This window comes from Xenopus tropicalis, chromosome 2, assembly GCF_000004195.4.
Source record: "Xenopus tropicalis strain Nigerian chromosome 2, UCB_Xtro_10.0, whole genome shotgun sequence".
In the NCBI taxonomy this organism is placed as follows: domain Eukaryota; kingdom Metazoa; phylum Chordata; class Amphibia; order Anura; family Pipidae; genus Xenopus; species Xenopus tropicalis.
In genome coordinates, this window is record NC_030678.2 from 157,746,988 (window position 1) to 157,762,291 (window position 15,304).

The 15,304-nt window shown below is 43.4% G+C and overlaps 1 protein-coding gene across 5 annotated transcripts; it reads left to right on the plus strand.

Moving 5' to 3' along the window:
- Positions 1-3,588: 3,588 nt before the first annotated feature.
- Positions 3,589-14,697, plus strand: ska3 (spindle and kinetochore associated complex subunit 3). Of its 5 annotated transcripts, none has more exon segments than NM_001126517.1 (13): positions 3,589-3,864; positions 6,014-6,133; positions 6,749-6,813; positions 7,183-7,348; positions 7,712-8,123; positions 8,606-8,694; positions 9,196-9,373; positions 9,686-9,768; positions 10,626-10,801; positions 10,962-11,147; positions 11,593-11,700; positions 12,572-12,681; positions 14,135-14,683. In NM_001126517.1, coding segments are annotated over 12 exon segments (1,695 nt in total). In that variant the 5' UTR covers positions 3,589-3,864; positions 6,014-6,021; the 3' UTR covers positions 14,145-14,683.
- The last annotated feature ends 607 nt before the right edge of the window (positions 14,698-15,304 follow it).

Here is a 15,304-nt window from a genome sequence, read left to right on the forward strand (position 1 = left end):
CCTGTGAAGTGGAATTTGGGTGGGGGGAAAGCTGAGGCTGGTCTTTCTGTTCTTATGTCACATTTGTGTGGGTCTGTGAGGACTTTGTATTCAAGGATGCAATATGGAAAGCAGTGGGAATCCATACATGAACCTGCTACTTTGCCTGCAAGCAGTCATGCCTATAGGGCTTGCACAAACTATAACTACATGCACAGGGCTGGATTTTGAAGTTATGATGCCCTAGGCCTGCGACCGCATACCCAGCCTATTCCTCCCCCCCCTTCATGTGTAAGAGAAAACCAAAAGGGGGCCGAGCCCAGAGGAAAAAGTTCTCCCTTAGGTCAATCCTCCTTGGTGGCCAGGATTAGCATGTAGATATTTAAGCCTCATGTGAGCTTAGAGTAGTCTCAGCTTCACTTTGCTGCACTGCTGTACCCTGCTGGAAGCTTGCCAGCTTTCCTGCCCCACTTGATTCTGTTTAAACACATTTTGACAATGTTGCCATTACCTCAGCCAATTAGATTGTATAGGCTTAGCTCATAGCAGGGGAAAATACTAAGGGCAGATTTATCAAAATGTAAGTTTAGAGCTTAATACATAAAAACTCACCCACAGTCTGTTCATTTCTATGGGATTTTTAGAAGTGTATTTATCAATGGGTAAAAGTTAGAACTCGCCAATTGATAAATACGCTCCTATAAATCCTATAGAAATGAACAGAACGTGGGTTTCTATATATTAAGCTCTAACCTCACAACTGCCTACAACTGGTGTGTTAATATATATTAATAGGAAGCAGCATGGGTGGCTTCAGGCATTTATGCTGTATTACACTTAGCCCCAGACTCTCTGAATGTGCTTGCACAGTAAAGGCCATATAGATATAGGCAAGATTCTAGTGTGCTTTCATATTTTTCTTTGTGTAATATTGGGTTGCCCACATATACAGTGGTGGTACCGTGATATTGTGGGGTGCACTGTGTCCTGTTGCAGTGTAGGCTGCTGCCATAACCAGCTAGCAGTGAGCTCTAATTCACTGCCTCGGTGCAGGGAGCTTACGCCAATGTATCTGCCCTCACTGAGTTTACAGCATTAAATGAAATAATTTATGGATAAATTGGCATTTTTCAATATATAAATGGCATGACTTCCTGCAGTGCTGGAGATATTCTGAGCTTTAAATGATTTAAAAACAGCCACTCTCCCAACACAGGGTAATTGCCTGGGCAAACATTTGAGTCTCATTTCATATACTGGAGCATTTGAAATCAGGTGCAAATCAGCCTGCATTTATAATTGTTAGGGCACTGGTGCTACTGCGGTTATGTACTATGCATTATGGCTCGGGTACTGAGAACTAGGTTCAGTTTTACAATGGCTCGCTTTCATCTGGTATGGCACCTATGGATTGAAGGAAGGCTAATGTCATTCCTATATTTTAAAAAGGATTACAATCTCAGCCTGGCAATTATACGCCAGTGAGTTTGACATCTGTGTTGGGCAAGTTATTTGAAGGCTTGTTAAGGGATCACATACAAAATTATGTTACTGAGAATGGCATGAGCAGTAATCAGCATGGCTTTATGAAAGACAGGTCATGTCAGACCAATTTAATTGCTTTTTATGATGAGGTGAGTAAGAAGCTGGACAGTGGGGATGCAGTAGATGTGATCTTTTCGAATTTTGCCAAAGTAATTTTATACCGTTGCCCACAAACGACTGCTTTCTAAACTGAGGTCTATTGGTCTTAGGTCTAAGTCGTTTGCACATGGATAGAAAACTGGCTACAGGATCAGGTACAGAGGGTGGTTGTTAATGGTACATTCTCTACTCAGAGTTGGGTCACTATGTTTAACTTAATGACTTAGGGGAGGGTATTACAAGCAATGTTTCAGTGTTTGCAGATGACCCAAAACTCTGCAGACCAGTCAATTCTATCCAGGATGTGACATCCTTGCAGCAGGATCTTGGCCAACTGGCAATCTGGGGGCTAAGTGGCAGATGAGATTTAATGTGGATAAATGTAAGGTCATGCACCTGGGATGTAAAAATATGCAGCCACTTATACCCTTAATGGGACTGCACTAGGCAAATCCATAATGGAGAAGGACCTTGGAGTCCTTGTAGATAATAAACTTGGCTGTAACAAGCAATGCCAGGCAGCAGCTGCAAGGGCAAACAGGGTTTTGAGCTGTATTAAAAGGGGTATAGATTCACGGGAGGAGGGGGTTATTCTTCCCCTTTACAGAGCGCTGGTAAGGCCCCATCTAGAATATGCTGTTCAGTTTTGGTCTCCAGTGCTCAAACGGGACATTACTGAGTTAGAGAGGGTCCAGAGAAGGGCAACTAAGCTGGTAAAGGGTATGGAAAGTCTCAGTTATGAAGAAAGACTGGCCAAGTTGGGTCTGTTTACACTGGAGAAGAGGCGCTTAAGAGGTGACATGATAACTACGTATAAATATATAAGGGGATCATATAATAACCTCTCTAATGCTTTATTTACCAGTAGGTCCTTCCAACGGACACGAGGGCACCCACTCTGTTTAGAAGAAGGGAGGTTCTGTCCGAATATTCGGAAAGGATTTTTAACTGTGAGAGCTGTAAAAATAAATTGCCAAAATGTTTGCCTAGACTTGCAATATAGATTTTCAATATAATAAAAACAAAAGTCATGTGGTCGAAGTCCTTCTCCGCAGTCTCCTAAAAATCGAAGCTAGAAAAGCTTTGGGGGGGAGCGAGCACACAGGATTATGCAATCAGGAAAATTGATTTTCAAATTTGATTTTCAATAGCTCATTTCGTATGTATGTACATACTTCCTCAGGGGCAACCTTGGGGCGGCCACTTCTCTGTACTTCACTATATCTGGTATATATGAACTTTTCAGCAGTGGAATGTCGTTATTGGGCCCCGCAGCTACATCATTTGGCCCCTAAACTTTGGTAACATAAGTTCCATTAACATATACTGCAGCTGCTTATCAGCCCCCCATAGTTCCTAGGCCACCCACAGTTGCAGGGTCTGTTCCTTCTATAGTTACACCCCTACTTTTCTGTAAAATAATTGGTGAGTTTGTATTAAAGTAACTGTGGTTGAAAAAGGTACATCCAACAAGTTCAAGCTTTTGTCCCACAAAATTGGTGTGGGCAAAGACTGTGGTACTGCATACACCTACACACGTTTTGATGGGGGGGCTCATATCTATAACTTTTAGGGGCCCTGATGGTTGGGGTTTAAAAATGGGGCTGTGCCAAGCTCTGTGCCACTGCGTCATACTACATGGCCTCTTGATAATGCTGCCATTCATGCACAATTGTATGTTTTGTATTTGTTGTGGTTTGTTCAGCAGCTCTCCAGTTTGGCATTTCAGCAGCTTTGCAGTTGGTCTTTAGTTATTTTGTGATTTACAGAATTATGTAGCTTTTTTTGTCCCCCTGCCCAGTGAAGGGGAACGGGTTTTGAGAGAAAGATAACGCCCCAATGTTACCCTCAATGCAGGACTGCCATCAGTTGCCCTAGGGCCCAAGTTATTAGCCCCAGTAAGTAACCCACTCTAGTCACAAGGGCCCTGAGCTCTTCCCCCCCTTCCAGCCCAAAAAAAAATCTATCTGACAGCACGGCCACACGCCTGCCTGCGCTCAGCTCCCTACTCAGTTGCACTTTCGCTACACAAGTCGCATCGCACCGGCACAGACTATAAGCAGCCATAAGATGGCGCCGGCATTTCCATAACAGAAAGTGGGGCCGGGCATGTGCGCTGTAGTGTTTGTGTGTTTGTAGGAAGGGCTCTCAATAAAGTTTTCTGTAGCAAAAAGCTTTTTAAAAAAAAATTAAACTTTTGGGCGGGATTGGTTGGTGACAGCTGGAAGAAGAGTCTTTCAGGTTAGTGGCGCAGGGTAGTGCCCGGCTTGTGGGCAGCACATAGGCCCGGCTTGTGGCTACGGCGGAGCGCTGTCTGTGAGTCCCTGGCTGTCTCTGTGAGTCCCTGGCTGTCTCTGTGAGTCCCTGGCTGTCTCTGTGAGTCCCTGGCTGTCTCTGTGCGTCCCTGGCTCTCTCTGTGAGTCCCTGGCTGTCTCTGTGAGTCCCTGGCTGTCTCTGTGCGTCCCTGGCTGTCTCTGTGCGTCCCTTGTTGTCTCTGTGCGTCCCTTGTTGTCTCTGTGCGTCCCTTGTTGTCTCTGTGATTCCCTGGCTGTCTCTGTGCGTCCCTTGTTGTCTCTGTGATTCCCTGGCTGTCTCTGTGCGTCCCTTGTTGTCTCTGTGATTCCCTGGCTGTCTCTGTGATTCCCTGGCTGTCTCTGTGCGTCCCTTGTTGTCTCTGTGATTCCCTGGCTGTCTCTGTGCGTCCCTGGCTGTCTCTGTGAGTCCCTGGCTGTCTCTGTGAGTCCCTGGCTGTCTCTGTGAGTCCCTGGCTGTCTCTGTGCATCCCTGGCTGTCTCTGTGAGTCCCTGGCTGTCTCTGTGCGTCCCTGGCTGTCTCTGTGAGTCCCTGGCTGTCTCTGTGAGTCCCTGGCTGTCTCTGTGCATCTCTGGCTGTCTCTGTGAGTCCCTGGCTGTCTCTGTGCATCCCTTGCTGTTTCTGTGATTCCCTTGCTGTCTCTGTGCGTCCCTTGCTGTCTCTGTGCATCTCTGGCTGTCTCTGTGCATCTCTGGCTGTCTCTGTGATTCCCTGGCTGTCTCTGCATCTCTGGCTGTCTCTGTGAGTCCCTGGCTGTCTCTGTGATTCCCTGGCTGTCTCTGTGCGTCCCTTGTTGTCTCTGTGATTCCCTGGCTGTCTCTGTGATTCCCTGGCTGTCTCTGTGCGTCCCTTGTTGTCTCTGTGATTCCCTGGCTGTCTCTGTGCGTCCCTGGCTGTCTCTGTGAGTCCCTGGCTGTCTCTGTGAGTCCCTGGCTGTCTCTGTGAGTCCCTGGCTGTCTCTGTGAGTCCCTGGCTGTCTCTGTGCGTCCCTGGCTGTCTCTGTGCGTCCCTGGCTGTCTCTGTGAGTCCCTGGCTGTCTCTGTGCATCTCTGGCTGTCTCTGTGAGTCCCTGGCTGTCTCTGTGCATCCCTTGCTGTTTCTGTGATTCCCTGGCTGTCTCTGTGCGTCCCTTGCTGTCTCTGTGCATCTCTGGCTGTCTCTGTGATTCCCTGGCTGTCTCTGTGCATCTCTGGCTGTCTCTGTGAGTCCCTGGCTGTCTCTGTGAGTCCCTGGCTGTCTCTGTGCATCTCTGGCTGTCTCTGTGCATCTCTGGCTGTCTCTATGCATCTCTGGCTGTCTCTGTGATTCCCTGGCTGTCTCTGTGCATCTCTGGCTGTCTCTGTGATTCTCTGGCTGTCTCTGTGATTCCCTGGCTGTCTCTGTGATTCCCTGGCTGTCTCTGTGATTCCCTGGCTGTCTCTGTGATTCCCTGGCTGTCTCTGTGATTCCCTGGCTGTCTCTGTGATTCCCTGGCTGTCTCTGTGCATCTCTGGCTGTCTCTGTGATTCCCTGGCTGTCTCTGTGCATCTCTGGCTGTCTCTGTGCATCTCTGGCTGTCTCTGTGCATCTCTGGCTGTCTCTGTGCATCTCTGGCTGTCTCTGTGCATCTCTGGCTGTCTCTGTGATTCCCTGGCTGTCTCTGTGATTCCCTGGCTGTCTCTGTGATTCCCTGGCTGTCTCTGTGATTCCCTGGCTGTCTCTGTGCATCTCTGGCTGTCTCTGTGCATCTCTGGCTGTCTCTGTGATTCCCTGGCTGTCTCTGTGCATCTCTGGCTGTCTCTGTGCATCTCTGGCTGTCTCTGTGATTCCCTGGCTGTCTCTGTGCATCTCTGGCTGTCTCTGTGCATCTCTGGCTGTCTCTGTGCGTCCCTGGTTCGGCCGCTGGCAGCCGAGTACTTACTAACAGCAAGCGGCTGTTGCAGTCTGAGTAACTTGGGGTTTGTTGTGGCTCCCAAGCCTTTTGGGATAATGTATAGTAGTATCATGTTTAACAAACACACTGGGTGTATGTATATATTTATATTACATATTGTGGCGGGTGGAAATCTGAATGTAAGTTGTATTTGTGTTCCCTCAGCTGCTGCAATGACAGCCATGTCTGTGACTGGAAACTTCTTCAGTAAATTAAGATCTCTGGCAGTCACCCTAGAGAAGGAGACGGGCCAACTGGAGCAGCTGTTCAGCAGTGAAGATAATGGTGAGTCTGTCACTTCATACAATGTTCTGTAGGTGGGAGGGTTGGGCAGAGACCTCTGCATCCCACTCCCCATAACTCTCTGTGAGCTGGCCCCTGCCCCTGCCCAAACCCTTGCCCAAATGAGAGCAGTTGGATCCACTATCCGGCCATGGTCATATTAACTGGGGTTGTCCTATAAGTTAACTTTTAGTATGGTGTACACATTGATGTTTTGAGACAATTTGCAATCAGACTGTATTTTGTATTTGTTGTGGTTTGTTCAGCAGCTCCCCAGTTTGGCATTTCAGTAGCTTTGCAGTTGGTCTTCAGTCTTTTGTGATTTGCAGTTTTTGAATGATGTAGTTTTTTTTGTTCAGCAGTTCTCCAGTTAAAGAGACAGGAATATGACTGGAGGAGGGCTTAAAAAAAAAATAAGAATCAAATTGTAGCCTCACAAAGCCTTTTCTTTCATTTTTTTTTCTTTGTTGCGGACCCCCATTTGAACCCTGAAAGGAGTCAGAAGAGGAAGGCAAATAATTCAAAAACTGCAAATAAAAAAAAAAGTTGCTAAGAATAGGCTATTCTATCAACCACACCTTTAACTACATCTTACTTTATTTTATTCCATCTTTTTAGAATATGAAGAGGAATCGCCAATGCGGGTCTTGCATGACTTGCGTTCTGACATAATGGTTTTGAAGGTACAATCATTTTATTTTTTTTTAGTTTTGAGGGTGCCTGTGACTCGGTTATTCTCTTGATTATATAGGGCCACCATACTCTCAAAATAGCTTCACTGTAGTAGTCTACTGTAAATCTCAGTAAAGGCATTGAGCCTAGGATGATTTCATTGCTGTAGATGATTCCGTTACAGCCCAAACTTTGCTCCGAATGGTACCCAACCTTGCACCCTGGAATGTCAGGCCACACTCTTTCTGACTTCTTGTAAGGGAGCGTTTATAATACAACTTCATTTTATGACGAACCATTAGTCAAATGCAAAGGGAAAGTAAAGCAACAAAGGTCCGGCGGCTTTTTACTGACTGTATCATTTTATTTATTCCCCACAGGGTGATTTTCAAAGCACTCTCAATAAGAGGCTTGCCAGAGGCCAGGAACTCTCCGCCTTCATAAAAGCATGCAGAGTCTTGCACGAGAGAACCGCAGCGGATATAGAGCAGATAAAAGAGACATTTCAGACCTACGGCTATAAACCTCAGTGTAATGCCAATTCCGGTAATTATAATAAGACAATATTATTAGGGCGCACTTCCTCTAAGCTTACAATTAGTTACACTGAAGATATGTAATGGGGACTTAAGCCAGTCAGACAGTGTTTTATTGCTGTAGGATTTATACAATCACTGGTTCATTCATATTTGCTGTACCAAAGGATATATATATTTATATAATATATTCTGTAGCCCAACAAATATGGAAGTTTTTTTTCTGATAGGATTAAAGGGCATCTGTCACCCTACAATTGTTTCCCCCACCAGAGGTGCAGGTAATAGGGGACCACACTGGTGTGGGTGGCCGTGTTGTGGCACAGAGAATTGTGCTCAGTGTTCAGCAAACTTACATCTACTAATTTTATAGAGAGGGAGCAAACACAGGAAAGCGGTAAGCCTAAGGAGAATGGAGTGAGCCCCAATAAGGCAGATGTAGAGGACCTGCAGGCTCTGCCTACCCTGGAGAAGACAGCAAGTACCTCATGGGATATACTGCGGGCTCCCCAGCTCTCTGACTTTGGCCTTGCCCATTATCAACTACCGACAGCATGGGAACCACCAAAAGTGAAACCGTGTAAGAAGGACCCAGAGGAGGAGAAACCAAGGATCATGTTGAAGGATCCAGAACCAATGAATGTTGCTAAAACCCCAAAATGTGCCCTTAGGCTTGAAGAGGATTTTTCACAGATCCAGCATTTTGGCATTAGTGATTGCAGCACTAATCTGAATGATGATTATACCATGGCCCTGATCAACAAGAAATTCCAGAAAAACCAAAAGTAAGTATGAAGTGAAATATCTAAAGCACACGTAGTCCATCTGTCACTACAATGTATGTTTTCTGTAGTTCTTCTACTGCCACACACACAGCAGAGCAGAGGCCATGGTGTAGCAGTATTGTCAGACAGTCCTATGATCTAATTCAAATACAGTCTGTATATCCAGACAGACAGTTGTCTTCTGATGCCAACAGCAGCACTTCAAGGGGTTATTGCTTATTCATAACAGAAAAGGACCACGCCTCACTAACATCTTTTGAGATCTGCTTGTTTTGGCCTTCAGCAAAGAATTCACATCAGTAAAAATGTCCCTGTAGATGTGAAGGGAAAAGTCACAATACCTTGAAACTAATCTATTTATGGCCCTTATTATGCTGCTGACCCTTTTAAAGCATATAGATGGTTTCTAGCCTAAAAGCAATATTTGTACTAAGTAAAGGACATGTTGATATACCAAATGAGCATTTTTTCCCCTTTTATAGTGTTACTGAAAATGCTGCAAAAGAAACATGCCAACCAAAGAACCTGAAAAGCCTTCTAGCGACTCCTTCCCATCTGAGCCATCGAATGGGTATGTCACTAAACTACAGTTCCCAACAAATGGCTGCTGACTGCTTCTGGGAGTTGTAGTGTAACAGCCAGGGGGACGGGCAAATGTGGGACAAGGGTTAAGAATCAGGCCTGGACTGTCAATCTGTGGATTCTGGGAAATGCCAGAGGGGCTGCTGTAGAATGCCATAGCCAGTCATTGTTTAGTGGGATGGTGGGGGGCTGTTTGGGCCCCACTTCTCTGTAAAATTGACCCCAGCCTAGTTAGCATTACAACTTTGCTTTTTTCAGCCTATATTGCTTGCACCAGTTACCGTAACCCTGGACATCCTTGTGTGGGTGAAGTAGTCGCAGAAAGCCCAGTGTCTAAAAGGGGTGTTGATGAAAACAGTTGGAGTAGAGAATCTCATTGATTCCAATGCCTATACCTCAGCCAATCACAGTTCTAACGCATCTTTCACTGCTTTAAAGGAGTCTGAATTGGCTAACTTCAGTTTATTTTCTGTTTTATCTTTAAACCCAGATTGGGTTGACTCTCCTCTGCCACCAGTGTTCTGTACCCCTGGTTTAAAGGTTCATAAAAAGGAAAAAATGTCACTGCCTGGGAAGCCTGCGGAAAAGAAAGGCCTGAATGCAAACAACACTACATTACCTTCTGATACCTGTGATAGGAACGACCCTGACAGTGCCCATCTAGAAGAGTAAGTTTTACTGGGGTAAATATATATAAAACTGTGCATGTCCTAATAAATACCTCAGGCCATGGACCTTATAAGCACTGGATTAACACTACGTATTATACTATGCATATAGCACAATGGGGGCTCATTTACAAACACTGGTCAGTCGTTTCTAACTTGCAGTACTGTTCAGTGATTGGTTGCAAAAGGTTACTGCACTGAGCCCCAAGGTCCTAAAAGCCTGAACCTATTATCCTGCCTCTATATTTAAATATATAAATGTCTGTGTGAATTAATATATTCTAAAATGTGTGTGTTATTTCTGTTTATCAGTGATTATGAATGCACTGCCGTGAAGCCAGCAATAGACTTTAAAAGCACTTCAGCTGCACCTGCCTATCTCTCTCTCGGTTCTAGTAAGTATCTAAATAACTGATGTGGTTTTATTCCTTATGAGATATATCTACGTGTATGTATGTATGTATGTGTATATATAATATATGATATAACCTCACATGTATTTTCTCATACATGGAGATACAATGATTACTTTAGTAATCATAGTAGCAAAGGATATCCATTCTGGGATTTTTGTTTGTTCTGTTTTTTGCGTTTCAACATTTGCAATGGTGCTGCCATGTTGCTTGAAAAAATTCTGAGCTATAAAGAAAGCTCCAGGTTGGGCAGGAAGGAATGGATCCCTACTTGTATGTGTAGCTGCAGACCTGCAGAGAAAGGTTAATCATTACATGCAAAAAGATAAACCTGTTTTAATGACAAATGAAACCCAATAAATTGTGTGTCTATTTTACAGAGCTGATTCTCCTGCCCAGTTATAAAATGCTACACAAACTTAACACAAGAGTTCCTTGGTTGTAACTTACCCCTTCCTGCTCTAAAGGATAGCTCTCCTGCCTACGTATACACTACACAGGATGCACCAACTAGGCTTATAATGATTTATAAAGGACCAATTACATCTGAAATTCCTGAATGGATAGCTCATTACCTCATGACTGTGGGCTCCGGTTGCTTCTTTTCAGTGACATTTTCCGGGTGGGTTCATGTGCCAAGACCATGTGCCATGGGGGGGTTACTGAACAATTATTGAGGAAACAGAACATTAACTTCACCTTGAGACATATGCCTGTGTGTGTATTCCTTCCTTGTAGCCATCTCTTCAGTGCTAATATGTATGTTTCTCCAGTGCAGTTAGTTACTTCTGTAACAATATAAATGCACTGAAGTTGCAACTAATATATTCTTTTTTTAGATATCAATAGTGTGTACTCTCCACGGCCCCCTGTCTTCTGCACCCCAGGGCTCAAAGTGCACAAGAAAGAAACCAGCTCTGTGTTAGCAGACCCTACAGAACCAAAGGGAACGGGCTGCACTGACACTCCGCCTTTGCCTTCCTTTCAAACCAACTGGCTGAAGAGTGATGCTAAGGTAAGGCTTATGTCGGGCAGGCAGAATAGTAGCTGCCTTTTTCTCCAGTGGATGCAGGATGGACTGCCAAGCTATAATGTACTGTTTCCTGGGGGCTATTAATAGAATTTGGGAGTTATTCAAATCATATTATGTTTCTAAACTATTCTTATTTCCTCAGGAAAAAGGCTTGGATATTACAGAACCAGTCCCTAGGCCGGACCTTTCCTACAGGCAGTGCCTGGAGGAACCCCCTACACTGGTTCTAAATTCTAATAAATATGAAGCCCCAGCAATGAGGGATTACTGCATGGGAACACCTCCTCGCCCAGAAATGACTGTCTCTTTAACAGAGGATCTGTTTAAGGTACTGAGTCAGGCCACTGCAGTTCTGCAACTTTCAGCAACAGCTCTGAATGCTGCCTCTCTCTAATGTACTGTATCAGCCAGTAAAATGGGCTGTAAAAAATGGAACTTCTGTATCATATGAATAGAAACTACATGTTAGGAGTACAGTTGGCTGTTGGTTCATTTCTTATGTGTTTGAGTGGTTGCCAGAGCATTTTAAGACCCACTATACCCTATAAGCTTTGGATCGTTAGAATCTCAACTATAAAGCATCATGGAACTGCTGCTTTGTGAAAGAAATAGACTTAAATTAGACTGTGCAAACAGGAAAAGTTACACTGTTTTAAAAGTAATTGTGTATATGGTTTTCTTTAAGCGAATGCCACACAGGTTGTTTTGACCACTGCAAAGTGGAATGCCTAAACCTCCACCCTAAACTATAATTTATTTCTTTCCACATTCAGTATAATGTGAAGCCATCATCTCCTCCTAAGGTGTCAGAGTATGAAAACATGCTTTGGACCCCCGTACGCCCTGAAATGACGTCCTGCATAACAGAGGATATTTCCCAGGTACTGACATGCGCACTAGAATAGAAGTGAATAGAGCAGTGTGCCAGCCAAGCAGAGCAGCATTCCCACTGTTAATAGTGATGTGCAACACTTTCAGCTACATGCAACAGTCACACTGTCCCTTTAATTGTTTATTAGTTACATGTAGGGGATCTGTTATATGAAATGCTTGGGTTTTCCAGATAATGAGTCTTTCATTCCATACCTTAAGGTTACTAAAACATTGGGATATTAAGCTAAAGGTACAAGTTACAGTTTTATTAGAACACAAAAAAGGAAATCTGGCTCATTGCTGTGCCTTCTGTACACTAAAGCAGCACAGTGACTTAAGGTGCCCATACACCTTCAGATCCGCTCGTGGGCAATATCGGGAGAATCCAATTATAACGACGGGTATAGGCAAAGTCGGTATGGGGACCGCATGAACGAGCCAATGCGACCCCCGATCCGACTAGATTTTTTAACCTGTCCGATCGATATCTGGGCGATTTCAGGCCAGATATCGGTCGGGCAGGCCCGTCGGTAGTGCCCTATACGGGCTGATTAGCTGCCAAATCGGTCTAAGGGACCAATATTGCAGCTAGAATTGGCCCGTGTATGGGGACCTTTAGTAAGTAACACTTGTTTCTTGGAGCCTGGGGTCCTGAGTTTGATTCTATCCAGGGAACTATGTGAAAGGATTCTATATGTGTTTACTGTGTCTTGTGATGAGATTAACTGCAGTGTGTGTGAATGTGATAGTAGGGACCTTCAATTGTAAGCTCCACTGGGGTGTCTCTAAAGCGCTGTGTAAATGTATATTATATACGCTTAATAGGGGTTCTACTGTATTTGTAAAAAGAATATAAAGCTTGTCATTGCTTTCCCTCAGATACTGTCCAAGTATTGTGACAATAATATGAATCCGGCCGATGGGATATGGGATAAAGCAGGAGCTCCATTTGGAAAAATAAGCACAGAATATGAGAACAAAGAAAACAGGTAATAATGGTGTTTTTTCTTAGAATATACTATTGCTAGCAACTTTGACATTAATCTTCGTTATTTATTAATTATAGTTTTTGAATTATTTGCCTTCCTCTGCTACATCTTCCCAGTGTTCCAATGGGGGTCACTGACCCCAGCATCCAAAAACCTTTTGCTCAGGGAATCTACATTTTTATTATTATTTTTACTTTTAAGTACAGGTATGGGACCCATTATGCAGAATGCTTAGGACCTGGGGGTTTTTTTGGATAATTTCCATAATTTGGATCTCCTACCTAAAGTCTGCTAAAAACATTATTTAAACAGTAATTAAACCCAATAGGATTGTTTTGCCTCCAATAAGGATTAATTATATCTTAGTTGGGATCAAGTACAGGTACTGTTTTATTATTACAGAGAAAAGGGAATCATTTAACCATTAAATAAACCCAATAAGGGGTAATTACATCTTAGTTGGGATCAAGTACAGGTACTGTTTTATTATTACAGAGAAAAGGGAATCATTTAACCATGAAATAAACCCAATAGGGCTGTTCTGCCCCAATAAGGGGTAATTATATCTTAGTTGGGATCAAGTACAGGTACTGTTTTATTATTACAGAGAAAAGGGAATCATTTAACCATGAAATAAACCCAATAGGGCTGTTCTGCCCCCAATAAGGGGTAATTATATCTTAGTTGGGATCAAGTACAGGTACTGTTTTATTATTACAGAGAAAAGGGAATCATTTAACCATGAAATAAACCCAATAGGGCTTTTCTGCCCCCAATAAGGGGTAATTATATCTTAGTTGGGATCAAGTACAGGTACTGTTTTATTATTACAGAGAAAAGGGAATCATTTAACCATTAAATAAACCCAATAGGGCTGTTCTGCCCCCAATAAGGGGTAATTATATCTTAGTTGGGATCAAGTACAGGTACTGTTTTATTATTACAGAGAAAAGGGAATCATTTTTAAAAATGTAAATTTTGATTAAAATTCCGTAATTTGGAACTTTCTGGATAATGGGTTTCCGGATAAGGGGTTTGATACCTGTATTCTTATCTTTCTATTCCGGTCGCGTTCTATTCATATTGTAGTCTTTCATTCAACCCACTGACTCGTAGCTAAGGAAAACAAGACCCTAGCAACCACATAGTGGCTATAATTACAAACGGGAGAGCTGCTGAACAGAAACCTTAATAACGGGAAAACCACAAATAATAAAAAATGAAAACCAATTGCAAATTGTTTCAGAATAGCACTCTCTACATCATACTAAAAGTCAATTTGAATGTGAACAACCCCTTTAACTAGTGTTCAGGTAATTTTAGTTTGCATAAAATGGCCAGGTGGTTGCCCGCTAACAGATTTAGTAACAGTAAATCTACTCCATGCATATTATAGGTAATAGTGTTGTCCCTTGTGTTACAGGATAACAATCTGATTTCCTTTTCCCTGCAGACTGTATTGATTCGGAGTTCTCTGTAAAGAAGATGGAGTTTTGGCCCCATGCCACTCACTGCAAGTGTTTCTTTTATAGACTGAGCAATATTTACAGAAGGCTTGAAATTGTCATTCGCTTACTAGTTATGTTATTGCCTTTAACATTCTGTGAATTGTAGTTCTACAGCATCAGCAGTCAGCTTTGGGGATATTCTACAATCTGACCCTAAATATGTGTTGGCCTGTGGTTTTGTAGGTTCAGTCATTATGTCGTTCTGAGTGAGACAATGAAGCCATGGGTGCGGGGGGCATTAAAGCTTGGCTTCATTTTCAGTTCTGGCAATGCACAGCTGGTGCAGCCACACTAGAGATCTGCCAGATTGTGTGAGGTCCCTTGTGTGCATAACTGATCACTTTGATTGGAAATATTAGTCTGACTGTGCCCAGAACAAATACATATGACCACACACTAATCCTTTCTATGAATCTAGATCAACCCTTCACTTTCTGTGTGTCCTGTCTGGGACAGGCATCTTTTTTTTCTTGCACAATAAATGATTAACCCGTCATGGGACCAGCGATTTGTGGTTTATATGTGATTTAAATTTAAACATTCCAAAAGGATGTGCTAGAGCAAATGCTACAGCCAGAAATGCAAGCAAACTAGTAAACAGCATATATAAACATAAGTGGGAAACCTGACCAATGTTTCACTGCAAAGTGGAAGTGGTATATGGGTAAAGCACAGGGCTCTGCCTGAACACACACAGCACTGCTGAACTATGCACACTCTACCTGGTAACACAGTAGGTCTTTCCCTCTAAATTCAGGCTAAGGAATCCTTTCACAGTAGAACTGCTGAGCAGTCACTGATGAACCATGGAGTCAGGAGCAAATAGAAAATGTAGACATTTGGATTCTCTGGGAATGGACCATCATTCAACCACTAAACTATTTCTTTTAACAAGTTTTAGCTGAGCTTATTTTATTAGCACTGGCACATACGGCACTAGCATGGCAGGTACCTCTTTATGTATAGGTGCCGGTGAGAGGGAGGAAACATGGGTGTGCTTGAAAGTACAAGGAGTCCCATATACTGTACTAGCAGGATAGCTGTAGATGAGACAGGATGTTACAATGTAGGTGAGTCACATCTTTACAAAAAGCAGCCAACGGAGGCAGCAGCTT